This window comes from Haemorhous mexicanus, chromosome 5 (assembly GCF_027477595.1).
Source record: "Haemorhous mexicanus isolate bHaeMex1 chromosome 5, bHaeMex1.pri, whole genome shotgun sequence".
Taxonomy (NCBI): domain Eukaryota; kingdom Metazoa; phylum Chordata; class Aves; order Passeriformes; family Fringillidae; genus Haemorhous; species Haemorhous mexicanus.
The window spans coordinates 17,359,065-17,385,859 of NC_082345.1; the positions used below are offsets into that span (position 1 = coordinate 17,359,065).

Here is a 26,795-nt window from a genome sequence, read left to right on the forward strand (position 1 = left end):
CCCTGTTATTTTAGACATTAATTGGTGCAGTAAAGTATAAAGATGTAGCCTCTGCTGGGATTTAAAAGATCTCATTTGTTGTTGGAATGGTGACAACCACATGCACTGTTGGGATCAGTGTGGTGCATTTACCTTACAGTTCCTTCTAAAACAATTTCATGACAGGAATTTAGGAGGTGGTCAATTTTGAGGTGCAAGAAGCTAATACTGCATGTGGACAGGCTGGCTGCAGGTTTTTTTTGAGGTCTTTATTGTTAAAAATGGCATTTACAAGGAACTGTAAAGAAGTGCAGCTCTGGGTGCTTGTGAGTGTAGAAAGGTGTGTTTTCTGTGAGAAAGAATATGATCACAAAATAGTTCAGGCTGAAACTAAGGGTGATAGCTGTGCAGTCATGAGATGAAGATGATGATGATGATGGGCTCGTGTGCTTGTCAAAACTGTGTGAATTTGGTTCTTTTGCCAAAACAGGCCCAGAGCTGAAACACCCCAGATGTCCTGGCTGCTGTCCAGTTGTAAATTCTAGAAAACTTCCAGCTCTTTTGAGTCAGAAAGCACAGCTGGAAAAAGCACCTTATTTTCAAGGCTTCCCTTTCTTGGGTAATTATTGGTATGTCTGTCTGAAGATGCTTTCTGAAATGCACATGTTGCCATTCCTTGAAAATCCCTGATGCATTACAGGGAGGGAAATGTGCCCTTTCTGCCTGTGCTGGTTCACTAAGGAAACATTTGATTTATTCATCCCAATCAGCAAATTATGTAGAACTGCATGGTCTTAAGCTCTCCTGTCTGCTGACTATCAGAGGAAGGAAACAAACCTGAATCCAAACAGGCAGCCTCAGTTACTTGTAAACCAGAGAACCAGGTGAAACATAAATCTGTTGCTTCACTTCAGAGCACAGGGGTTTTGCCTGGCTTATGCAGGGGGGACTCCTGTGCTTATTGTCACAACATAACAGGGAACAGCAGCTTCCCAAAGGATAAATTGCCCAGTAGCTCAGGGAAGGCAGGAAGAGACAATCTGAAGTGCATTCAGGTCTTATTACTCCTTTAGAGGAAGGGAATTTGCTAATTACCAGCCAACTAAACAACTACCCTTAAGCTGTTAGAAGGTGATATTACTTAAAAAAAAATCGATTACAACTACTGCTTATGTGTGTGATGCTGCTTTTATGTGGGGAAGGGAGAGAAAAAGCAGTGAGGAAAAATGAGAAAAAACCCCTCAGCCTTCATTCATAGACGTGCGCTTAATTTCTGATGAGTGTTATTAAGGATGTCATCACTATATTAATGGGAATAGACATTTTCGAAGTACAGCAGAAACTTGTAGCTAACAATCATACCTGATCTTGGCAATTCTGAAGGAAATATAAAGAACTTTTCCCTTTTCATTTGTTCCAAGTGTGGTAAGCATATAAGCATTGTTAAAAATACCCAGAAATATACTTTATGCATCCATTAGATCCAGTTAGGAATCTAGCCTGTTTTCCCCATTAACACAAGTCTTTCACATGCAAGGTCTATTTTTAAATAAATGGATTCTTCTGCCCACCTCATGGGATATGTTTTGCTGGAGATGGATTTTACATCTAATTTTATATGATAATTGGTAAAAATTCTGAAGAGCACTTCATCAAAACTAAGGAGAGGAATACGAGTGCATATTTATGAATCAGTATCTTCAGCTGCTAGAGAAATACTTTTTAAAACCTTTTGTTGGTTAGAAAATATTGTCAGCTATATTAATATCTCTGTCTCCAACAGCTCCACAATGTTAACCTGGCACTGGAATTGCTAGCAGAGGGAGGCCTTCTGAATTTTTCTGTGAACTCTGAAGGTGAGTCATGATATGCAAACTTACCTGGAATAGAACTGCTAACATCCCAGCTTAGCAAAAGTTTGGGTAATTGCAGGAAGCAGCATCTGAAAATGACACTGGCACATTTCATTATATGGCTACCCTACAGCTCCTCATGCAGAATGAACTGTAGAGGTATAAGACCTTTTTTAAAAAAACCCATTATTTCTATACTAAAAAATTCGGGTTGTTATAAGTTCGGTAACTTTATACTAAACCTAAACTGTTTAGTAATTCAGTATTTGTTAAAATTTAAACCAGCTCCTAGGGAAATTACAGCAGCTGAGCTGGAGGTGAAGCTATTTTCCTGTCTCATACAAACTTTCAATGCATTAAAAGCAAGCTCGTTTCTGTGGGAAGATACCTTGAAGAATTTCTCTGGAAAATCAGAGACACTGATCACTCTATTCAAACTCAGAAGAGTGGTGGGTCAGTCTCCTGAATATGAAAGTTACAGTTATTTAGTGGCTGTTATGCTTGGTTCAGACTTGGGAGCTGGATCTTGATCTCCTTCATTCTAGTGAATGCTTCCATCACTGAATCAATGTACATGCATACTCCTCTTTCTTTCTCCACCACAAAAACAAACAAACAAGCTCAATTTGGATGAGTCCAGCTTTCCAATTAAAATACTCCACAGAAAAATTTGGTGACAGCTCTTGATGGAAGGAAGGATGGTTAATTAAAGGGTGGTGCTATGGTTGCTGTCTGACCTCTTGCGGGGCACATAATCGCTGCGTTCCTCTACAAGCTTGTTGCTGAAAGAGGAAGTCAAATCTTTATTAAAAATAACAAGTATTATTCCAGTTCTAGCTCCCTGTTAGTTATTTGTGAGTGGGTGCATATGTTGGGTACATAACACATGGTATCATGGAGAGGGAAAGAGAGGATTTAGTACTTCCTTTGTTTTTCGTTTTGTTCTCTCTTCCCACTACTGCTTTGGTGATGTCAGCAGCTTGCATGCTGGGCATTCACAAATTGTGAGCTTTTTCCTGTGCTGCACAGAGCTAGGAGCCTGGAAAGCTAAAGAGCTTTTATTTATGTTAACATTAACAGAGTAATTGGTGTGGGCTCAGGTCTCCATGCCTGATACACCTTTTGTGTGAAAAGAAATAAATCTTTTTCTTTCTCCCCTCTGGCTTTCCTTCCTCCCCTATGGCTGTTCTGCATTGCCTCAAACACAGAGTTGATCAGTATAAGAAATACTGGTGCCAGCATCCTCAAGTTCTTTATCTTCACTGGGGAAATCCTCAACTAGTGAGTGAATTTAATATTATTTAGGAGTCATTGCTAGAGCTACACTATTTAGACTCTTCAAGGATCTAATTTTACTAGTATTTTTTAGTTAGTCTTTCTCCCAGTGATTTACAGTACCATAAGAAGGACAGAAACCTCTCTGAATCCATTACCATCTTCCACTGAGAATTTTAAATAAAAGAGGAGTTTATATAGCCAAGAGGAAAAAAGCTGAAAATGAAATGAAAAAAACCCCAAATAACAGAAACAAAACAAAACCAAAAATCCAATAAAAAACAGCGCATCAAATGGCAGCAAAACATGATGGAAATATTACAACAAAAAAATAAAGTGTCAACAAAAATGTGTACAACAACAACAATAAAAAGATTCCTGACATAGAATAATCATAAAACCCTCAAGATATACCCTATTAAATTAACTACTCTGCTCTTTGCTAGTGAATTTCTTACTCTACATTATTTGACCTTATTTGTCTTCCAGCAGCACAAGTCCCTTTTCTTCATGTTAATTTAATAAATTATAGTTGCTACCTCTGTAGTTCCTATTTTGCTTCCTGTTGCAATTTGATTGTCCAAATTCACATTATAATTGGGAAATGTGGGAGACTGTCTTTGGCAGGTGCAGTCTCATCCTGTTCCAGGGATTGCTAATACTTCCCATCTGGTTTTGTTGTCTCTGGTTTGTGTATCCACAGATATTGTGAATGGAGATACGAAGGCTATAATGAGAGTTTTGCATTGCTTGTATTCCAAATACAGAACCAAAGAAGAATGAAGAAAAAGGCCAAGACCTTGAGTTGCCTTTTTTTGTTTGGTTGGTTGGGTTTTGGTTTTGTTTTGTCCCTTGCAGACCATGGTATGGTTTTTGGATTCTCAGCTCTGTTTGCCACTGCTTCTGGGCATGCACTGGTGTTTGACACTTGCTGTGTTAACACTGTATAGCAAATATGTTGTTCTTGCAAGGTTTCACATACACAGCCTAAGCAACTGTGTAGGTGTTTCCACAGCTGGTGTAATTCTAGGGCTTTAGCTCTTCCAGATCCTGCCTTCTGTATTCTCTGATGCCCCACAATGCTGCAAAGAAATTAAATGTGTGTTTATTCTGGGCCTTGTATTCTTTGCTCCTGAAGGTGACTTTGAAAGTTGTTGTATCCTCCCCATTTTCCTGATTCAGGAAGTCATTTGGAAAACTAGAGATGAGAAAGACCCACCAGAGTGGGAGGGCTGAGACACACCTGAAGTTCAAAACCTGCTTTAGAGAGGTGGCCAGTGGTGTCAGACAAGAGGATATTAATTGGATGCCAAATGAAGAGATAGCAAAAATGAAATGTGAACTTACCAAGTGTTTTATAAACGTTTCAGTGTTCATTTGCTTGAATATGGAAAAGGCACTCAGCACAATATGCTGGTGTGAAACTGTGTAGGAACAGGGGGTTCTCCTGCACAGCTGCAGAAGGATACCCTTATTTCCTTGCTAAGCCAGTGCCAAACCATGTCCAGCTCCAATTGTAGCCCTGATACCAACTCTGGCTAGTAGGGATGCCAATCTCTGTCCAGCATGTTGTGAGAGGGAGTCACACATCTGCACTTTATCTGCAGTAGGAGGTGGGCAGATACTGGCTGAGCTCTGCAGCTGGTGGAGATAGAGACCGCTATGGGTGGGGGCAGTGAATTCAGCTTCTCAGTGCCTCTGACAGCTGAGTCATCTCAAACTCAACAGGCTCTCCTAGGTGAATTTGCTCAGCCTCCATCCCCTGCCTCCCAGCAGTTTCCTCTGAGTGCATCAAAGGTAGCCACTATTTATTAATGATCACCCTCGGTCTTTTTTGGGGGATTTAAATCAGGACTCCTTTCAAAACCTCCATCTACTCTCTTGACCTTAAATTTATGTCATGTTGCATAAAACTAGAGATATAACTAGAAAAAAAAAGCTTCAGTATTTTTTTTCACTTCCATCTAAACTGAATAAATTTCCTGTCATGGGTAACTCTGACATTTGATCTCTGGTCTGATCCTCCATCTGTGTGTTAATGGGAAACCAGAGCTCGCTGGGTGCGAGTGCTGACATTTACAGAGAAGAATTTGCTCTGTCTACCTCCGGATCATGCAGCCCAGGGAAGATCCTGGGATAGCAATGCTGGTAAGTCTTTTGAAAACAGTAACACTGCACAGCTGCTGGGGGATGGAGCTGTGCAAACTGCCCTGAGACCAACCCCTTCTGCACCAAGAATTAGCTTGTGATGTTTTTACAGTGAAAAATACAATCTTTGGTGCCAATGAGCTACCAAGATCACTTGATCACCAGCAACTATTTGTTGTGTGTGCTGATCTGGACCACTTAAGTAAAGAATACTTAGTTCTTTCATTTGCAATTCCCCACAGGCACCTTCCTTGATTCCTTAATGGGCTTCCAAGGATCAACTGGGAGACCTGAAAAGTTCATTCTTGCTTCACAGAATTTTGTAACACTGCACATAGAATATGCATTCATTGTAGAATGAATTGCTATTGAACAGATAAACCCAGGATGTGGCTTGTGGAGAGCAGGGGTGAGGGGGCAGGAGCGCCTGGGCAGTGATTTGGTAGCAGTCTGGCCTTTTCCTCCTGGGAAGCTGTCCTGAACCTCTTGCCCTGTGCTGGTGATCAGAATTCAGTTCCAGTGTATGACTCCAGGCATATGACCTGGGCTAGGAAAAAGCCACAAGTGCTAGGAGGATTAGCTTGTGCTGCCCTGGCTAGATGGTTATTAGTGCTCAAGGAAACTGCTGGATTTTAATCCATGTGCTCTGAATTTTGTGTTCCACTCCTCTGACATAAATAAATTCAGCACTTTTACTTCCAACAGGGCAAGTCTAGATCTTGATATTTAATGAAAGAAAGGGTCATCTTCCCTTTCCAACACCAGCTTGCTTAAACCTGTTGTAAACATACAGGGGAGAAAAGACAGTTAATGCGCTTGAAACAAAAGCATGCTGAGACAAAAAATTAATGTTTTAATCTGCTTTTTATGCTGAGAGCAAATTTATAATACACTTGATGTGTCTGACCTTTGATTAAGGCTCTGTGTTTGATTCCTAAAACATGCTGTGGAATTTTACTAATCCGACATACCCACTCCATAAATTGGTGTAGTATACAAATGCGCTATTTACACTTCAGATGTAGCCACAGCCTTGGCACCATTTTAATAATAAATATAAAGTGACAGAGCCAAAAAGAATATGCCAACACCTGGTTTAGTGGAAGGTGTCCCTACCCACAGAAGGGGTGTGGGAACTGGAAAATCTTTAAGGTCCCTTCCAAAGTTCTATAGGAGCTTCTCTTGCTTTTCCTGTCCCACAGGCCAGTGGTGCAGTGGCTTTAGGTCACAGCAGTACCTGGGAAGTAGGACAGATCTCAAGGATTCCCAACTCCTGCTTGCTGCCATCTTTCCATCATCCACTCTTTCCAAAATACCCAGACTCATCCATAAAAATACCTATTTCTGGAGATGGAGTGGCAGGGCTGTTTGGAGAGAATGGCAGGTGGAAGGGGCAGAGTTACCAGGGTCACTTTAAGGGAATGTGGATGCACAGAAGTTTTCATTAACAGGATAAAGTCACTCACTGAGATGATTGGTACTGCCCCTAAAGCCTGAGACAGGGAATTGGAGAGCTGTCCCTGCTGTCAAACCTCCCTCTTCTCCTTGGGAACTGGTCCTGTCAGGATCACACTGACATTTTTGTCACCCTCATCATGTGGCTGCAGCCCTGCAGCCAGGTCCTTGCTGCCTTGCAACGGGGCAGGGGAATTCCAGATGGAAAATTCTGGCAGCCTTCACCTGCTTGATGGGCGGGAGTGCAAATTCTTAGTGTTTGTCCTTTCCTTCCTTCTCATTTTCCCCCTTCCTTTATTCTTTTCCAATGGCTTCTATTGTGTTGCATAGAGGGTGAGGAATTGTAGAGGGTGATCTTGTCCCCCAGCAAGTTGCAGCTGGACCAGTTGTTGAAGACTGGAGGCAGGCCTGATCTTGACAGGCTACACCTGTAATAAATAAGAACTAGTGCTACATAAGAGTAAGGAAAGAGGAGTGAGAGGAGTCAGACTACTGTGAGGACCTGGAAAAGTCAGCGTGTAGAGGATCTGCCTGTGAGGAACATTAAGAAGGTATGAAGCTCTGATAATATGAAATCCTTGTGCTATGAATGATGACATTAGAACCTATGTTATCTAAGACAACAATGTTGTTTCTTGCAGGGAACCATCCTCACAATGGCTGCTGGAAGTCTCTTTGGCAATTAGATTTTCAAACCATGAAAGCAGCTCATTCAAATTCTTCTTCTCCATGAGCTCTCCATGAGCTGTGTTTGGGTCTGTATGAAGGCACCTTGTTCTTTCTCTTACAGGCTGCTAAAATTTCCCCAAAGAGTAAAAGCCATTGTCAGCTTTTCACAAGTGATTTTTTTTCTAGTCAATTAATATTTTAATAAATACTACATGAAAGTGTTACTTTGAAGGAAACAAATGAGTGTATATGAGCCTTTCTGCTCACTGTGGAGATGGATGGATTTCCTCTGCCATTCAAAATTTTCTAGGATGGTGAGACTGTGAACAGGATGTAAAGACTGGGGTATGGAGAGATGAGTTTTGAGACAAGTGATAATGAAATCAGGACAGCAGCACTGCAGACTGGCACATCTCTGCTGTCCCATATTCTCTATCAACCAACTGTACTTTCTAGAACTTAAAAATGAGGGGAAAAAACCCCAAACACAACGAACCACCTCTGGGTTTTTTGCATTTTGTTTTCAACTAAGTGCATCTGAGTACCTTTGCCATTCACTTCCCCCCTTAGTTTTCTAAGCCTTTTCCTCCATGTCATTCCTTTATTATCAGAGTCCCCCAAGTCATTCTGCTCTAGCTAGTGGCTAAAATTAAAGTTACTAAATATTTTTTCCATTGGTGCCCTCTCTCAGCCTGCACATAACTCATTTCACACCCCTCAGCAAGGAGCCAATAAAATAATACAGAAGAGCAGCTAAATATTAGAGGAGAACGGAGTAGCTTAGTCATAAACTGATTAGTTTTATCTGTAGAACTGTAACTGGATGCTTAGATGGCAGCTCCCCAAATCTGTTGTCATGAAATGCTAGGGAATTGCAGTTTGGGGTGCTTCATGCTGTTCCCTGCACTCTATTGCAGGTGCCATTGGGATTTATCTGCTCCAGAGAGCTGCAGCCTGCACCTAGCTTATCCTAGGGCTGCAAGAAGCAGCCCGTGGCAGTGGGGTGCTTCAGCTTCCTTTGAGGAATAAAGCCCAGCTACAGGGTTGTGCTCATGCTGGTAAATGGGAAGTTGAAATATATGATCTGAAATAGCAGTGGTGTAATGAAAACGTGATCTGACCCTAAACACAGCTGAAGAACACAATTGTGTTACAAAATAGGAAAAAGTCTGGATAGTTTGGGCCACAACAAGTTATACTAGTGTCATGGTAAGATAAAGACTCCTAGTGGAGTCAGATATTAGTATTTTGTCAGACACACTGACTAAAATTATGGAAGAAATGAATAAACCTCAATTTACAGCCTCATTCTAGCATCCAATTTTTCTATGTGTGCTTTCCCCTATATATTTCAGTACTTTGGCATTCTGACTCCTTGTCCACCCCAGTTTTCTTCCCTTTTATGTCCCCCTTGTGGTGCTGACATAGGTGGTCCATCAACTCCTTCCCCTCTCCATACTCTGAGCTGCCAGGATGTCATTGGGAAGGTATCTGGTAGAGAAGCTGTATTTAAAATGCAAAAAAGCTGTGTAAAAACTCTGGAAACACCAGCTGGCTGCTGTGTATAAGAATTTAAAATATTTCTCAGTGGTGCAAGAAGAATTTCTTTATCCTTCCTCTGACATTAAAATAATATCAAAGATAGCAGGTAACATTTTGACTGAGCCAATGTGTTAGGGATGCAGAAGTACAGTCAGATCCAGTATTGAGCTAATTTTCCTTTCCCCTTTTACCTTTTTATGCAGGGCAGCTGAGATATGTGTGTCTGTCTGTGTGTAGTTTCCCTGGCTATGTTCTCTTTTTTTGGCAGGAAAATGCTGAATATGGAGGATTTGAAATTTTTGGAGTGTTTGAGAACTCAAACAGGTCAGTCTCCTCTGGTGCAGTTGTATCCTGGGGTGTTTTGTGGTTGTATAGAGGATTTCTGGATGCCCATGGGTAGGAATTGTGTGTGCAGCAGTGTAGCTTCTGCAGGTGGGGCTGGGGAAAGGGATTTTCCTGGATCTCGGACACTAAGCTAAGAGGGCAAGAGCTGTTGATAGAATTTCTTGTAGGGGATCCCCACTGTGGAAATATTGACTCTGGCTCGCTGCTTAGTTTAGAACCATGTGAAACACGTACTCTGGACTTTATGCAGAGCAGATGGTCCAACAGGCTTTACTGGTTAGAGTGTGTCAAATAACAGATTGTCTAGAAAAGTTTGCTTGTATTTGGCAGACAATTTAATTCAGCTCATAATGTGTTACTGAAGTTCACTGTGCATCTCTGCAGAAGTGGGCAGCTAACACATTTTGTGTCATCTGCTATACCAAAAGTTTTTTAAATAATTAAAAAAAAAAAACGAAGTAGAAGTTGTGTCCCTACTTGTTCTCTTGAGTGGAGGTGGGAAAAGGCAGCTCCAGTGTGTGAGTAGAAAACGAAATCCAGAAAAATTGATTCATATTCCAAAGCCACAATCTCCTTCCAGCTGGTACAAAATTTTTTTTCATTCTCTTTTAATATGCCCTTTGAAATAATTCCTCCCTTTATTTTAGAAGCAGGAAAACATAGAAGTCTCAGGCTTTATTGCAAAAAAAACCAAAAATAGATTCTGCAAACTTCTAACATCTACACAGAGTAGGCTATTAAGTGTAGTACCAGCTATAACCAGATTCAAGAAACCCAAGTAGTGTTTAATGAGAACTGAGCACACACAAACATGAATGTTAAAGCACTGATAAAGCTTGATCATATTAAGGATGATCATCTTGTGAAAGGTTCCTTGGAAGAACTGGATTCTTCAGGTCCCTTTAGGTAAAAGTCATATATTTTTCTCTTCTTTGAAGCAGTTTATTGAAAACATTGTAGTGTAATCCAGGCAAAAATACCCCATTGAGCTGTCTCACCTGGACTGGTCTGTCATGCTCAGCAGGCAGGGCAAGGCTTTGCGTCCAAGTGATTTTCTATGGTAATGCTCTTTTAGCTTTATCTGATGTGTGACAGTGTGAAACTACTGTCCAGTTACCTCCTTGCTATTTAGCTGAGCTGATACATTGAGCACCCCAAAGACCTGGCCTGAGACAGTGTTTACAGGTGATGCCTGAGGAGCATAAAGTCCTGCAGACTGTGCTTGTATGTGATCCCAAGGGGTGGCCATGTCTTTAAAATGGCCTTTATCTCTAATAAATATTGTATCTGTAGCTGTGAACTACTGTCCATGTTTTATGTGTCAGTGCCTCATTGCACATCTTGCAGGTGAAATCCCTTTGCCAAGGTGTATCTTCTGTGAATTCATGTGTGCCCAGCTCAGGCTGGGAGTCAGTAAGATCAGTAAGTTCTTCAGTGTGAGCCCTAAAACCCAGTCTTTTCCCTTCTGCAGACCATTACTCCAGTGATGCCTTGTCCAAATGGGTGGCCAGCATGGACAGCAGTGTGTCAGGCGCTGTGACTGGTCTGTAGGTGGAGGGTGGGACTTTTACTGACAAGGATGGGGGGGGGGGGGGGGGGGTACTGCCCTCACTCTCCACAATTCCTGCGCATTTTTCCAGACCCAGATGACAGCAGACTCCTTCCGCACTAATCCAGACCTGCTGACAGACCACGCTGTTGCCAGCTGGCACGGTTTCATTTGACTTTATTATTAATCAGGGTTTGTCAGTTTTCTATTGCTCAGCTTGTCTCCTTCTCAGCAGTGGAGCTGCCAGAGCCCCCAGTGGGGTAAGGGGACTATAATTTTCTGTATCTCTTTTCCACAGTCATTTGCTATCTCCTGGGGAGAGCAAATATTGCCCAGAGCCTCCAGCTCCATGGGTAAGGGGATGTTGCAGTATCCCTGAGGACGTGACCTGTGAGGAGGGGCAGCAAATTCACAGAATTCACAGAACTCACAGAATTCACAGAATTAAATCACTAGGTTGGAAGAGACCTTCAAGATCGAGTCCAACCCATGCCCTAACACCTCAAGTAAACCATGGCACCAAGTGCCACATCCAGTCTTTTTTAAACTCATCCAGGAATGGTGACTCCACCACCCTGGGCAGATGATTCCAGTATTTTATCACTCTTATTGTAAAAAACTTTTTCCTAATATCCAACCTATATTTCCTTTGGCACAGCCTAAGACTGTGTCTTCTGGTTCTATCAGTTGCTGCCTGGAGAAAGAGACCAACCTCCACCTGACTACACCCACCTTTCAGGTAGAAAGTACACCTCTCAGCTGTAGAGATTGATAAGGTCACCCCTGAGCCTCCTTTTCTCCAGGCTAAACAACCCCAGCTCCCTCAGCCATTCCTCACAGGGCTTGTGTTCCCAGCCCCTCACCACCCTCGTTGCCTCCTCTGAATGCACTCAAGGGTCTCAATGTCCTTCTTAAACTGAGGGGCCAGAACTGGACACAGCACTCAAGGTGTGGCCTCACCAGTACAGGTGAGGGCTGAGTACAGGGGAAGAATGACCTCTCTGTTCCTGCTGGCCACAGTATTCCTGATACAGGCCAAGGTACTGTTGGCCTTCTTGGCCACCAGGACACACTGTTGGCTTGTGTTCAGCTGGCTGTCGACCCCATGACAGTTGTGAGTCATGGCAGGGCAAGGAAGTGGGTTTGAGTTTTACCTGGAGGAGGAGAGCAATCAGGCACAGGTAGCCTGGAGGAGGAAGAAACTTGGCTGGTACTGGGGGGATAGCTGTAGGGTACACAGGTAAGGTTTATATTTTCTTAACAATCTCACAGTTCTCCTTGTCTTACCTTCCAAGAAGATGCTGACAACAGAAAGACAGAGTAACACAGGTGAGAAAACACAATCCTGATGGATGGTTGGGAACCTTCAGGTCTGTGTCCCTTAGAGGAAAGGGTTCAGTGACCAGCAGGCTGAGCATGATGTGCTTTAATGCCAGTTCTGAGGTCCCAGCTTGTGCTGCTTCTGGTGATGCAGAGCCTGAGACAGATGGCCTGAGTCTTTGCTGGAGCCCAGCTGCATGTAAGCTGTCACATAAATGCTCAGGAGAATACCCACTGGGGAAATGCTGGCGGGCAGACAGTACTTCCAAAGAGATTTTTTAATGGCTCAGTAATCAAGTATATCAAAATCCATCAGCAAACAACCTCACTGAGCATGCTGAAAAATGCTCTCTGACTTGTCACTGCTTTGTTCTTGTGAGGTTATTCCTACAAGGCTGGGTATGTAATGCTGCCAGCACTGGTGGTAATACATGGGTGGAAGTGACCACATAGCTCTGAGGGCAGAAGAATAAAGGTCTCTCAGAGGTGACTGTGTGCGAGGAGATGTGGAATGTGTGCCAGGCAGGTAGTGCCTTCCCTCCTACCTTCTCTACCCAGAGAAGGCATTGATGCTGTCCAGAAATGGTGCTTTCTCTGGCCCGTGGGTGTTCTTTTTTGAAAACTCCCACCACTGACTTAGCTGTGAATTCAGTGGGATTTAAATCAGATTAGAGCATGTTGGAAAATCCTTTTCAAAATACATAGTCTGCTGTCATGGGGATGTTGCATGGACACTTTACAGGGCCACTCTAAGACCAAGCAGGATTGTCGCAGAGTGCTTGTGAAAGTGACAGACTCCACCCATGGGACACAAACGGAAGGCAGTGTGGGAGGAGTGTGGGCACTTGGGTGCTGACCCTGTTATGGGGAGAACCATGGACACACATCTGGGAGGTGATCCCACCTCCTCCTCATCACAACTTTCCTCTCAAACAAAATCTATCACAAACTTGATGGCTCCACAAAATCTGTTTGTTGCTGGCTTAGAGCCTGCGCAATCAAGAAAGCCTCCTTTGCAATCCTAGTAGCAGCATGAACTGCTCACTCTGGTTTTGCTCATAAACTATTTTGAATTAGCTGCAGATAATTATGCTGACTGTTCAGTGGCAGCCTCTCTGCATACTTAGTCATATTTGCATGTAGCAAAGTGTATTGGACCTTATTACTTTCCAATATCTCTGATTTCCTCTCATCCAAGCACTGAAGCAAATCCAGCATGAGGGGTTTAAGAATTAATTGCCTATTGGGGAGTTAAAGCAAGTTTATGGAAATCCTGCTTGGAGTATCTTTGGAGAAATGGCTGTGGATAACCACTAGATTCCAAGCAAGAGGTTTGGTTTTTAACTGATTGGTAATTAGGCATGGCAAAATCCATTAGCAAATAGCCTGAATTAGTGTACTGGAAAATTAACTAATAGCTGGAGGTATGCTCTTCTCTGAAGTTATTTTTTCTGTGATATGACAGCTCTAGTAATCCGATTGCTGTGAATTTAATTTCATATTTATCTTTCTGTGAGGATGTGATTTAATGTTTGTTTTAGCTTGCTGCCTTCTAATGAAGAATATTTATATAAAAAAATAAAAGGAGGGTGCTTTGCAAACTAGATTGATCTCATAGCAAGGAAAGCCAGGGTAAGGTGCTCCTCATGCCATGTGCTGGAAGCAGGGCAGGGGTGGCCAAGAGTGGTCTCCCACTACCTATCCATGCCAAGGGCAGGCACTGTTCCTGCAGAGGGAAAGGGACTCTGGGGAGATGCTGCTGCATAACCTGTTTTTCAGGTTTTTTTAGGCCCTGTTACTTTTCATTTTACAATGCTGTTTCTCAGCTTTCTGTAGTTTCTGACTGTATATGGAGGGTGTATGTGCGTACTCATCTGCTTTCCTGCATGAGAAAATCTGTATAAAATTCCCTTTTGAGGTGCCCAAATGAACATAAATACTAAATGGTGAATAATCCAGTAAATGAGACATTTCAGGAATCATTTTATGATGTGAGAAGTTGAAAATCTGAACAAAAACATGCTGAATTAAAGAACTTTCCATGAGGGTGGGGCTTTGCCAGAAAGACTATAGTTAGATGCAAATTTGCATTTCTCTATGATTACAAATTAAGGCAGAGGTATCCTTCAATTTGCAAAGGGAAAGAAACAAGCACTGATGCAAACCAGCACCTTTAACTGAGCTGCTCTGTGCTAGAACCTTGGAGGATGGCTCTGCATGGGTAGAATCTCCTGCCTGGCTGTGATGGAGTGGTTGTGCACTGGGACATGAGACCACCTTATGTGTGGCTGCAGCTCTCTTCACAGAGAGCAGTAGGCACAACTTTCCCAGGAAAAATCCTGGGGAAGGCTGTGAGAGAACTCAGAGAAAGAAGAAAAACAATTCTTATCTGTATTGGCTGCTCCTGTTGCTTGGCAATTATGGAATGTGTTATGGAGATTGTTTACCAAAAGACAGTTTCTTAACAGGACTCCGGTGATGGTGCTTTGATTTCATTTGACCAATTGGAGCCATATGTGTATCGGACTGTCTGGCAAGGGCATTGGGTTTTTCCTTTCAGTATAGTAGTAGTAGTATAGTATTGGTGTAGTATGAAGTGTAATATAGTATAGCTTAATAAAGCATTTGTTCAGCTTTCTGTAATCATGGTGTCAAGGCTTGTCATTCCCTGCTCAGGGGGCTCCCTGCAACAATACTTATGAAGTTTGGTTTTTTTTTTTAAGGTACAATGGTCACACAGCCTTTTTTCCCAGATTCCAGTGTCTGCAGTATATTCCTGATAATTACCATGGGAAGAGCCATTGTGATAGTGGTACTTTGTATTCCCTTGGGGAAAAACAGCCAAAAATGAGCCTTTGAAGCAGTGACTGAGTTGTATTTTTTAATTTTTAATGGTTTCCTTAAGTAGATGCCCTGGATTGCCAAGCAAATTGTATTCCATTTGCCATCTGTATGGCAGCTGTCTTCTGTTAAGTGGGCAGTTTTCCTCATCTCTTCCACAACACCTCCTCCCTCCAGGGAGACATCTGCTGATAACAGGATATTGAATGTCACTGCAGGACTGATAAGAACTATAGCATCCCATTGTGAGAGGCTCCGCCCAGAGGAAAGACCCAAGAATTCTAGCCAGATATAATCTTGAGATTCTGGAACATCAGCATGGCTTTCTCAACTGGATTTTCCCAGAGAAAAGCTGCACCTTCGACTAGACCTTCAGAGGAAGACTACACCTTTCTACAGGATCCCTGCTCCAACAGAACCACAGCTGACACTTCAGGAGGACTGCAGCCACAATTCCAATTGGACTGCTACCAATACGCCGACCAAAAGGGTGTCAGGTTGTGTTCTGACTCTGTCAGCGTTGTTTTAGTTTACTGCATTTGTTGAATTGTGTTCTCATATGTTTTAGTTGCATTAAGTTGTACTTTGGTTTGTCCAAGTTTCTCCCCATTATAATGGTTCTGCCCCTGCTGCCTCCTCTCTCCTTTTTAATGTAAATCCCCCGAGGTCCTCCCCTGTTCCCCAAAAGTGTCTGCATCCTTCCCTTAACCCCTCCCCAGTGTCCTGTCCTTCAATCAATGGCCCATCCCCTCCCTCTTGAAACATATACCAAGGTTCTGGCACCAGGGAATTCCACTAGGCCCGGTTGCTCCAAGCCCCGCCCAGCCTGGCCTGCAACACTGCCCGGGATGGGGCAGCCTCAGCTGCTGTGGGCAGCAGCGTGGGCCAGGGCCTCAGCAGCCTGAGAGGCAAGAATGTCTTGCGCATCTCCAGCCCAAGCCTGCCCGCTGTCGGTGGGAAGCCACTGGGCCTGGTGCTGTCCCTGCAGGCCCTTGTCCACACCACAGCCCCTCCCAGGTCCCTGCTGGGCCTGGTGCAGGGACTGAAAGGCCGCAGGAAGGTGCCCCCGGAGAAGGCCTTGGAGAGCACTTGGGGCCAGGAGTGCCGCCATGAGGGCAGCAAGCAGGGCCTGGTGTGGCCGTCGGGACGGGAGGCCACAGGGCGGGCGCTGAGGCCCTGCCAGCTGGAGCTGGGAGCTCTGGAGTGCGGCTGGCAGAGAGCCGTGGGGGATCCGTGCAGCGGCAAGGACACGGGCTTCTAGATGTGCTAGAAAGCAGAGGAGAGCTGGAGAGTGGGCACTGAAGGAGCAGGGCGTCTCCCTGTGTGGAAAAAAACTTCACGACGCCAGGGGTTATGTGCAGGAAAGACACAGAGGAGTCCTGTAATGTTATTGGAATAAAGGGAGAGGCCAAGGGACATTTGCCGTGGGGTGTCTCGATTTGTTGAGACCCAGGACAAGGGCGCAGCCTCCTTTTTGTATCCTAATTCCCAGGTCCATCGCCCTCTTTCTTCTCCCACTGCCTGAGGTACTCGGAAGGTACAAGACTTGCCGAATTGCCTACTGTACGGAACCCCTCTGTCCCTTTGATTGCGGAGGCCGGAATGGGACCATACACACACACCAAGGTTCATGCACAGCAACCAGCTTGCATTGAGTGCTCTCTTCCTTTGTAGATCTGAATGTCTGCCTGCTCAATCCATCCGTATTGGTTGAACCAGTTGCCACCCGGTCAAACAGCCAATAGCTGCTGGCGTCCCCCAACGGTCCGGGCCTGCTCCCCAGTGGTCCACACTGGTTCCGTTTTATAATTAAAGTACTTACAGGATTACCTCTGTTTCCGTTATAAAACGAGGATGAAATAAAACCCTGAGGCCTTCAGGCCAGCTGCTCCCTCTGTTTTATATCTTTATAACCCCGCAGAAGGCACAGGAAGGGAAGGAGTGGCGCTGGGGTCACCCACCCTCTATGTATAAAGGCGCCGTTCCCCCTGTCTAGAGCTTAATGCTGGTGCTGATGGGGTTGAGCATTTGTAGCTAGGAATCAGGGGGAAGGCCAACAACACCAGCCTGTGACTCTTAGATGGCGGTTCGTCACTGCAGTCCGTGTAGCTGTGCCAGTTTACGCACAGAAGGACAGACCAATCTATCCGGAACCGGTCGCCCAAAATACGTCTTTGGAATGCAGAGCATCATCTGGTAATTGTGCTGGGAAACACTTTCTGCAGCAGAAAAAATGAGCGCTCTCCCACAGGTGCTTGTGGGGCAGCAAGAGGATGCTGTCATGCTCATCCTTCAGAAAAGCAGCGAGCCTGAAACCAAAGGGCACCTTTTAGAGACTCGGAGATTTAGCTGAAGCTCAGTGTGGAGTCAAGGCTTAGACTCCGTGATGCTCAAGGCTGCCTCCCAACGTTGATATCTATGAGATTGCCAGTGGAGGGCAGCTGATAAGAAGGACAAGACAAGGACCAAGAGAGGTTCTTTGAAGAAGATTTGCTCAAAGGCTGCCTTAACCAGCACCCCAGGGCCCCTCCGACAGTCCGAGCTGGGGTGGGGACAAAGGGTGGGGCTGGGCTGGCTGCGGTGTACTGTGACATCCATGACATCATGGGGCCATGTCACAATTGGGGGCAGCTATGCAAGGCCCCAGCAGGTGACGCTGGCCCCGTATTGCTTGGGCAAGCGGTGAGTGCACACGTGGCGGGGAGGCCGGGCTGGGGACAAGGGCCGGGGCAGAAACGCTGCACCCGGGGCTGGCTTTTCCTCCTGCATCCAGGAGCAGCCCCTCATGGCACAGCCTTGGGCAAGGCACCCTGCCGCTGCTGCCGCTGCTGCTGCTGGGGCAGCGGAACGGGCCTGGCTGCTTGCCAGCTCTCTGGGGTCCTGTCCTTCCTGCTCCCAGATCCCTGGGATTCCCGTCGCTGCTGCCCCCGGTGCCAGCTGCCTCCCTCACAGCCCCTCTCAAGGCCTTCTCTCCACCCTCCTGCAGACCATGGATACCTGGGTGTTGTGGCTCTTGCTCTTGCAAATTGCTGTCCCGTACCCACAGCCCGTGGGTGATGGCTTGGACGAGGTGACACGTCTGCGAACGGAGGTGCGTGCCAAGCTCCGGGAAGAGGAGACGATTGGTCTGGAGCGGGAGGTGGAGCAGCTGGTCCTGAAGCAGGGTGCCTGGGCCTGGGGAGACCTGCTCTGCTCTGCCTGGCAGCACTGGCAGGTCTGGGCTCTTGCTGGGCTCCTGCTCCTTCTCCTGGCACTGTGGTATTGGGGGAGGAAAAGGAGCCTGAGGAGAGAGGAGCGTGAAGAAGGACATGGTGGTGGGAATGAAGAGGGAGTCGAAATTGCGGATGCAAATGAAGAAGATGTCGGAAATGAAGAGGAAGGAGACAGTGACCTGGATGGGGAGGAAAGCGACAGTGATGACGGCCAGGCCCAGGAGGTCGACGATGCTGCTGCTAATGAAGAACGTGATGGTGCTGCGAATGAAGTTGGCCATGAGGCTGCAAATGCAGCAAACGCCAATGATGTTGGAAATGAAGTGGAACAATACCGCCATCGTGCCGATAACTTTGGAAGGATCGTGATGGAGCGCATACAGTGGCCTGTGCAGGACCTGCAGGAAGGATGCACATGGACAAGAACCCTGATGGAGCATTTTGCAATTTACTTTCGACGGGTCTTGTCCAACAGTTTCTATCCGGTGCTGCAAGGAGCTATCGGGGTGGGCAGTGCCTTCGAAGGTTGGAGTCCCCGTGAGCAGGATGTTGTGTACCAGGTGCTCATACCCATGACACCTCCTCGAGGGCACAGCTTCCACCTAGAGCTGGGCACTGCAGGGCAGAGGCGCCTGAGGAACTTCCACGTCCGCGTGCAGCAGGAGTGCACCTGCACCAGGGAGCAGCAGGATAAGAACATGCTGTGCTTCCTGCACCACCCTGAGGAGGAGCTCAGGAGGTGTCAGGATCCCAGCCTCCTTCATACCCTGTGCACGGGCTCCTACCTGGACGTGGAGAAAACTGCCCGCTGGTTCTACCAACTGGTGAGAGCAATCTGGCCGGCTTTGCTTGAGTCACACCGTTGGCATTTAGTGCTGCTGCCCTCCAGACGCTCTTGCCAGTTGAAGGTGACCAACGGCAGAGAAAGCTACCGGATCGAGCTGCTGTTTGGGGTGCGGCAAGGCAACTCAGACGTCTTTGTCAGCAGTCAGCCGAGGCAAGCCCACACCTCAAGCACAATCTGGCCGGAGAGCTACGCCGTGGCCGAGATGAAGTTCTTCAGGTACATCGCCAGGCGGGCCCCCCCTGACAGCTTGCACCTGAAATGCCTGCAGTTCTTCACTCGTCTTCAGCTGGGCTTGGGCTTCTCCACCTATACCATCAAGACCATTGTCATGCACATGGCTGAGCGTCTTACCCGCGTCACAGTGGCGCAGGAGGCATTTTGTGAGGCGGCTGATGGATATCAGCGAGAGCCTGCGCACATGTGTGGAAATGAGACACCTCAATCACTTCATTGTGGGCAACCAGAGGCTTCCTCAGGGGATCAGCTTGCCCCCAGAGGTCCTAATGGCCCGGTCACGCAATCTCTTCCACGACCTGGAGATGGATCCGGTTGCCCACTCCCAGGCAGTGAGCCAGTACGTGGATCTGCACCACTGGCTCAAACGAATCCTTAAAAATGAGCAGTGAAAGAGGTTCTCCTGCACAGAGCTGTGCTTGTGAGCCTCGCGCCTGGCGGCAGAGGACCAGCTCTCAGCAGGTGGGAAAAGAGGGGAGAACGTGGGCTCCGGAGAGGGAAGGGAAAACGCTGCGTGGCAGCACTGTGCCATCAGCAGCAGCAGCAGTGTCGTCTCAACAGCCTCCCCGGCACTGCCTCCGGCGATCACCTGATTGGCTACAAAGATCAAGGATCACACAAGAGGAGACGCTCTTACTCGCCCACCTCTCTCTTTGAGTCCCTTTTCCCCCCGAGAGCTTCACCTTGTGCAAAGAAGCCGATCTCAGAAGGCCTGACGAGGGAATGTTTGAAAGGACCACTGGTGGCATCATTTGCTTCAGGGGTGCTCCAGGCAGGTCTTTGCGCCGTGCACCACAAAGGATTGCCTTCGGGTCGAGCTTCTTGACTCTGTCTGGGGAGAGAGACTCCCGGGCAATGTTTGGGATCCGTCAGTGGACGGTGTTTCTCCTTGTTCCCGCATGGGAATCCTTCAGGTCAGCATTGTAGCAACTGTGTTGGAGCTGACCTGATATTTTGTATACGTAAAGATCTAGACTGTTAATGTGGATCCATCTATCTATGTATCTATGTATCTATGTAACTATCTGTCTATCTATCTATCTGTCTATCTGTCTATCTATCTATCTATCTATGTATACATAAGATATGCTAGAAAGGTTATCAATTATCGTATATAATAGTAAAATCTACTAAAAGCCAATAGAATAATATAAATAGTATCAAGGATACGAATGATGTAACTATGATATCATGGTAAGAAATGATTCTGTAGAGTCAAATATGTAATTTTGGTTTTAGAATAGCACATAGCCAGTATTTAGTGTCACTCTAAGTTGCGATACATACTAACGCTCTTAGGGCATTTATATCTGGAAAAGATTTTCATAAAATTGATACCTTTATAACATACATAACTATTATACCGTTACATATCGCACGTAGGAATTGTTTGTAATGTAGAAGTAAGGCCATAGATCGTGTCTCTGTCTGCTGGGGACAAAGCATTGTGCTCTGTAGTTAGTGCTTTTAGGAGTAGCAACCTAGAAAGTTCGTGGCTCTTGATTCAATAAACTACAGTATTCCAGAAGCTAGATTGTGCAAGACTTTATTGTAATCTCAGCCAGGCCTATAGTAGAGGTTAAAGTCACAAGTTGCGAATCTGGGCTTGTGAAGAATCTCCTTGAAATTAGCCAAACTTGCAGTGCTGAATTGGTTCTAATCAGAAATTAGGTCCAGCTGCCCTCGGCCCCTGTGATCACAGGCTGCCAGAAGAGCCTGCCTTGGAAGGGTCCTTAAAAATGGTCTGGCTGCAACCTTGCTGCCAAGGGCAGGGAGACCTTCCGCTAGGCCCGGTTGCTCCAAGCCCCGCCCAGCCTGGCCTGCAACACTGCCCGGGATGGGGCAGCCTCAGCTGCTGTGGGCAGCAGCGTGGGCCAGGGCCTCAGCAGCCTGAGAGGCAAGAATGTCTTGCGCATCTCCAGCCCAAGCCTGCCCGCTGTCGGTGGGAAGCCACTGGGCCTGGTGCTGTCCCTGCAGGCCCTTGTCCACACCACAGCCCCTCCCAGGTCCCTGCTGGGCCTGGTGCAGGGACTGAAAGGCCGCAGGAAGGTGCCCCCGGAGAAGGCCTTGGAGAGCACTTGGGGCCAGGAGTGCCGCCATGAGGGCAGCAAGCAGGGCCTGGTGTGGCCGTCGGGACGGGAGGCCACAGGGCGGGCGCTGAGGCCCTGCCAGCTGGAGCTGGGAGCTCTGGAGTGCGGCTGGCAGAGAGCCGTGGGGGATCCGTGCAGCGGCAAGGACACGGGCTTCTAGATGTGCTAGAAAGCAGAGGAGAGCTGGAGAGTGGGCACTGAAGGAGCAGGGCGTCTCCCTGTGTGGAAAAAAACTTCACGACGCCAGGGGTTACGTGCAGGAAAGACACAGAGGAGTCCTGTAATGTTATTGGAATAAAGGGAGAGGCCAAGGGACATTTGCCGTGGGGTGTCTCGATTTGTTGAGACCCAGGACAAGGGCGCAGCCTCCTTTTTGTATCCTAATTCCCAGGTCCATCGCCCTCTTTCTTCTCCCACTGCCTGAGGTACTCGGAAGGTACAAGACTTGCCGAATTGCCTACTGTACGGAACCCCTCTGTCCCTTTGATTGCGGAGGCCGGAATGGGACCATACACACACACCAAGGTTCATGCACAGCAACCAGCTTGCATTGAGTGCTCTCTTCCTTTGTAGATCTGAATGTCTGCCTGCTCAATCCATCCGTATTGGCTGAACCAGTTGCCACCCGGTCAAACAGCCAATAGCTGCTGGCGTCCCCCAACGGTCCGGGCCTGCTCCCCAGTGGTCCACACTGGTTCCGTTTTATAATTAAAGTACTTACAGGATTACCTCTGTTTCCGTTATAAAACGAGGATGAAATAAAACCCTGAGGCCTTCAGGCCAGCTGCTCCCTCTGTTTTATATCTTTATAACCCCGCAGAAGGCACAGGAAGGGAAGGAGTGGCGCTGGGGTCACCCACCCTCTATGTATAAAGGCGCCGTTCCCCCTGTCTAGAGCTTAATGCTGGTGCTGATGGGGTTGAGCATTTGTAGCTAGGAATCAGGGGGAAGGCCAACAACACCAGCCTCTTAGATGGCGGTTCGTCACTGCAGTCCGTGTAGCTGTGCCAGTTTATGCACAGAAGGACAGACCAATCTATCCGGAACCGGTCGCCCAAAATACGTCTTTGGAATGCAGAGCATCTGGTAATTGTGCTGGGAAACACTTTCTGCAGCAGAAAAAATGAGCGCTCTCCCACAGGTGCTTGTGGGGCAGCAAGAGGATGCTGTCATGCTCATCCTTCAGAAAAGCAGCGAGCCTGAAACCAAAGGGCACCTTTTAGAGACTCGGAGATTTAGCTGAAGCTCAGCGTGGAGTCAAGGCTTAGACTCCGTGATGCTCAAGGCTGCCTCCCAACGTTGATATCTATGAGATTGCCAGTGGAGGGCAGCTGATAAGAAGGACAAGAGAAGGACCAAGAGAGGTTCTTTGAAGAAGATTCGCTCAAAGGCTGCCTTAACCAGCACCCCAGGGCCCCTCCGACAGTCCGAGCTGGGGTGGGGACAAAGGGCGGGGCTGGGCTGGCTGCGGTGTACTGTGACATCCATGACATCATGGGGCCATGTCACAATTGGGGGCAGCTATGCAAGGCCCCAGCAGGTGACGCTGGCCCCGTATTGCTTGGGCAAGCGGTGAGTGCACACGTGGCGGGGAGGCCGGGCTGGGGACAAGGGCCGGGGCAGAAACGCTGCACCCGGGGCTGGCTTTTCCTCCTGCATCCAGGAGCAGCCCCTCATGGCACAGCCTTGGGCAGGGCACCCTGCCGCTGCTGCCGCTGCTGCTGCTGGGGCAGCGGAACGGGCCTGGCTGCTTGCCAGCTCTCTGGGGTCCTGTCCTTCCTGCTCCCAGATCCCTGGGATTCCCATCGCTGCTGCCCCCGGTGCCAGCTGCCTCCCTCACAGCCCCTCTCAAGGCCTTCTCTCCACCCTCCTGCAGACCATGGATACCTGGGTGTTGTGGCTCTTGCTCTTGCAAATTGCTGTCCCGTACCCACAGCCCGTGGGTGATGGCTTGGACGAGGTGACACGTCTGCGAACGGAGGTGCGTGCCAAGCTCCGGGAAGAGGAGACGATTGGTCTGGAGCGGGAGGTGGAGCAGCTGGTCCTGAAGCAGGGTGCCTGGGCCTGGGGAGACCTGCTCTGCTCTGCCTGGCAGCACTGGCAGGTCTGGGCTCTTGCTGGGCTCCTGCTCCTTCTCCTGGCACTGTGGTATTGGGGGAGGAAAAGGAGCCTGAGGAGAGAGGAGCGTGAAGAAGGACATGGTGGTGGGAATGAAGAGGGAGTCGAAATTGCGGATGCAAATGAAGAAGATGTCGGAAATGAAGAGGAAGGAGACAGTGACCTGGATGGGGAGGAAAGCGACAGTGATGACGGCCAGGCCCAGGAGGTCGACGATGCTGCTGCTAATGAAGAACGTGATGGTGCTGCGAATGAAGTTGGCCATGAGGCTGCAAATGCAGCAAACGCCAATGATGTTGGAAATGAAGTGGAACAATACCGCCATCGTGCCGATAACTTTGGAAGGATCGTGATGGAGCGCATACAGTGGCCTGTGCAGGACCTGCAGGAAGGATGCACATGGACAAGAACCCTGATGGAGCATTTTGCAATTTACTTTCGACGGGTCTTGTCCAACAGTTTCTATCCGGTGCTGCAAGGAGCTATCGGGGTGGGCAGTGCCTTCGAAGGTTGGAGTCCCCGTGAGCAGGATGTTGTGTACCAGGTGCTCATACCCATGACACCTCCTCGAGGGCACAGCTTCCACCTAGAGCTGGGCACTGCAGGGCAGAGGCGCCTGAGGAACTTCCACGTCCGCGTGCAGCAGGAGTGCACCTGCACCAGGGAGCAGCAGGATAAGAACATGCTGTGCTTCCTGCACCACCCTGAGGAGGAGCTCAGGAGGTGTCAGGATCCCAGCCTCCTTCATACCCTGTGCACGGGCTCCTACCTGGACGTGGAGAAAACTGCCCGCTGGTTCTACCAACTGGTGAGAGCAATCTGGCCGGCTTTGCTTGAGTCACACCGTTGGCATTTAGTGCTGCTGCCCTCCAGACGCTCTTGCCAGTTGAAGGTGACCAACGGCAGAGAAAGCTACCGGATCGAGCTGCTGTTTGGGGTGCGGCAAGGCAACTCAGACGTCTTTGTCAGCAGTCAGCCGAGGCAAGCCCACACCTCAAGCACAATCTGGCCGGAGAGCTACGCCGTGGCCGAGATGAAGTTCTTCAGGTACATCGCCAGGCGGGCCCCCCCTGACAGCTTGCACCTGAAATGCCTGCAGTTCTTCACTCGTCTTCAGCTGGGCTTGGGCTTCTCCACCTATACCATCAAGACCATTGTCATGCACATGGCTGAGCGTCTTACCCGCGTCACAGTGGCGCAGGAGGCATTTTGTGAGGCGGCTGATGGATATCAGCGAGAGCCTGCGCACATGTGTGGAAATGAGACACCTCAATCACTTCATTGTGGGCAACCAGAGGCTTCCTCAGGGGATCAGCTTGCCCCCAGAGGTCCTAATGGCCCGGTCACGCAATCTCTTCCACGACCTGGAGATGGATCCGGTTGCCCACTCCCAGGCAGTGAGCCAGTACGTGGATCTGCACCACTGGCTCAAACGAATCCTTAAAAATGAGCAGTGAAAGAGGTTCTCCTGCACAGAGCTGTGCTTGTGAGCCTCGCGCCTGGCGGCAGAGGACCAGCTCTCAGCAGGTGGGAAAAGAGGGGAGAACGTGGGCTCCGGAGAGGGAAGGGAAAACGCTGCGTGGCAGCACTGTGCCATCAGCAGCAGCAGCAGTGTCGTCTCAACAGCCTCCCCGGCACTGCCTCCGGCGATCACCTGATTGGCTACAAAGATCAAGGATCACACAAGAGGAGACGCTCTTACTCGCCCACCTCTCTCTTTGAGTCCCTTTTCCCCCCGAGAGCTTCACCTTGTGCAAAGAAGCCGATCTCAGAAGGCCTGACGAGGGAATGTTTGAAAGGACCACTGGTGGCATCATTTGCTTCAGGGGTGCTCCAGGCAGGTCTTTGCGCCGTGCACCACAAAGGATTGCCTTCGGGTCGAGCTTCTTGACTCTGTCTGGGGAGAGAGACTCCCGGGCAATGTTTGGGATCCGTCAGTGGACGGTGTTTCTCCTTGTTCCCGCATGGGAATCCTTCAGGTCAGCATTGTAGCAACTGTGTTGGAGCTGACCTGATATTTTGTATACGTAAAGATCTAGACTGTTAATGTGGATCCATCTATCTATGTATCTATGTATCTATGTAACTATCTGTCTATCTATCTATCTGTCTATCTGTCTATCTATCTATCTATCTATGTATACATAAGATATGCTAGAAAGGTTATCAATTATCGTATATAATAGTAAAATCTACTAAAAGCCAATAGAATAATATAAATAGTATCAAGGATACGAATGATGTAACTATGATATCATGGTAAGAAATGATTCTGTAGAGTCAAATATGTAATTTTGGTTTTAGAATAGCACATAGCCAGTATTTAGTGTCACTCTAAGTTGCGATACATACTAACGCTCTTAGGGCATTTATATCTGGAAAAGATTTTCATAAAATTGATACCTTTATAACATACATAACTATTATACCGTTACATATCGCACGTAGGAATTGTTTGTAATGTAGAAGTAAGGCCATAGATCGTGTCTCTGTCTGCTGGGGACAAAGCATTGTGCTCTGTAGTTAGTGCTTTTAGGAGTAGCAACCTAGAAAGTTCGTGGCTCTTGATTCAATAAACTACAGTATTCCAGAAGCTAGATTGTGCAAGACTTTATTGTAATCTCAGCCAGGCCTATAGTAGAGGTTAAAGTCACAAGTTGCGAATCTGGGCTTGTGAAGAATCTCCTTGAAATTAGCCAAACTTGCAGTGCTGAATTGGTTCTAATCAGAAATTAGGTCCAGCTGCCCTCGGCCCCTGTGATCACAGGCTGCCAGAAGAGCCTGCCTTGGAAGGGTCCTTAAAAATGGTCTGGCTGCAACCTTGCTGCCAAGGGCAGGGAGACCTTCCGCTAGGCCCGGTTGCTCCAAGCCCCGCCCAGCCTGGCCTGCAACACTGCCCGGGATGGGGCAGCCTCAGCTGCTGTGGGCAGCAGCGTGGGCCAGGGCCTCAGCAGCCTGAGAGGCAAGAATGTCTTGCGCATCTCCAGCCCAAGCCTGCCCGCTGTCGGTGGGAAGCCACTGGGCCTGGTGCTGTCCCTGCAGGCCCTTGTCCACACCACAGCCCCTCCCAGGTCCCTGCTGGGCCTGGTGCAGGGACTGAAAGGCCGCAGGAAGGTGCCCCCGGAGAAGGCCTTGGAGAGCACTTGGGGCCAGGAGTGCCGCCATGAGGGCAGCAAGCAGGGCCTGGTGTGGCCGTCGGGACGGGAGGCCACAGGGCGGGCGCTGAGGCCCTGCCAGCTGGAGCTGGGAGCTCTGGAGTGCGGCTGGCAGAGAGCCGTGGGGGATCCGTGCAGCGGCAAGGACACGGGCTTCTAGATG

General features: G+C 47.9%; 3 protein-coding genes across 9 annotated transcripts in view; all 3 read left to right on the forward strand.

The window, feature by feature from the left end:
* Window positions 1–15,606, forward strand: part of PARVG (parvin gamma) — a 34,626-nt gene extending 19,020 nt beyond the window's left edge. For 6 of the 7 annotated variants that reach the window (XM_059846159.1, XM_059846157.1, XM_059846158.1 and 3 more), the window contains 2 exons: window positions 1,763–1,835; window positions 3,811–4,229. In XM_059846159.1, the coding sequence (XP_059702142.1) occupies window positions 1,763–1,835; window positions 3,811–3,890 (153 nt within the window). In that variant the 3' untranslated portion in view covers window positions 3,891–4,229. Of the gene's footprint in view, window positions 1–1,762; window positions 1,836–3,810; window positions 4,230–15,194 lie in introns of those variants that run through there. The other variant, XM_059846156.1, reaches the window with a different exon arrangement.
* Window positions 15,607–17,965: 2,359 nt separating this feature from the next.
* LOC132328023 (inositol 1,4,5-trisphosphate receptor-interacting protein-like 1) lies at window positions 17,966–19,661 on the forward strand. Its single transcript, XM_059847811.1, is given in 2 exon segments — window positions 17,966–19,372; window positions 19,374–19,661. Coding segments are annotated over 2 exon segments (1,695 nt in total).
* Window positions 19,662–23,238: 3,577 nt separating this feature from the next.
* LOC132328024 (inositol 1,4,5-trisphosphate receptor-interacting protein-like 1) lies at window positions 23,239–24,934 on the forward strand. The gene is given in 2 exon segments (XM_059847812.1): window positions 23,239–24,645; window positions 24,647–24,934. Coding segments are annotated over 2 exon segments (1,695 nt in total).
* Window positions 24,935–26,795: the final 1,861 nt, after the last annotated feature.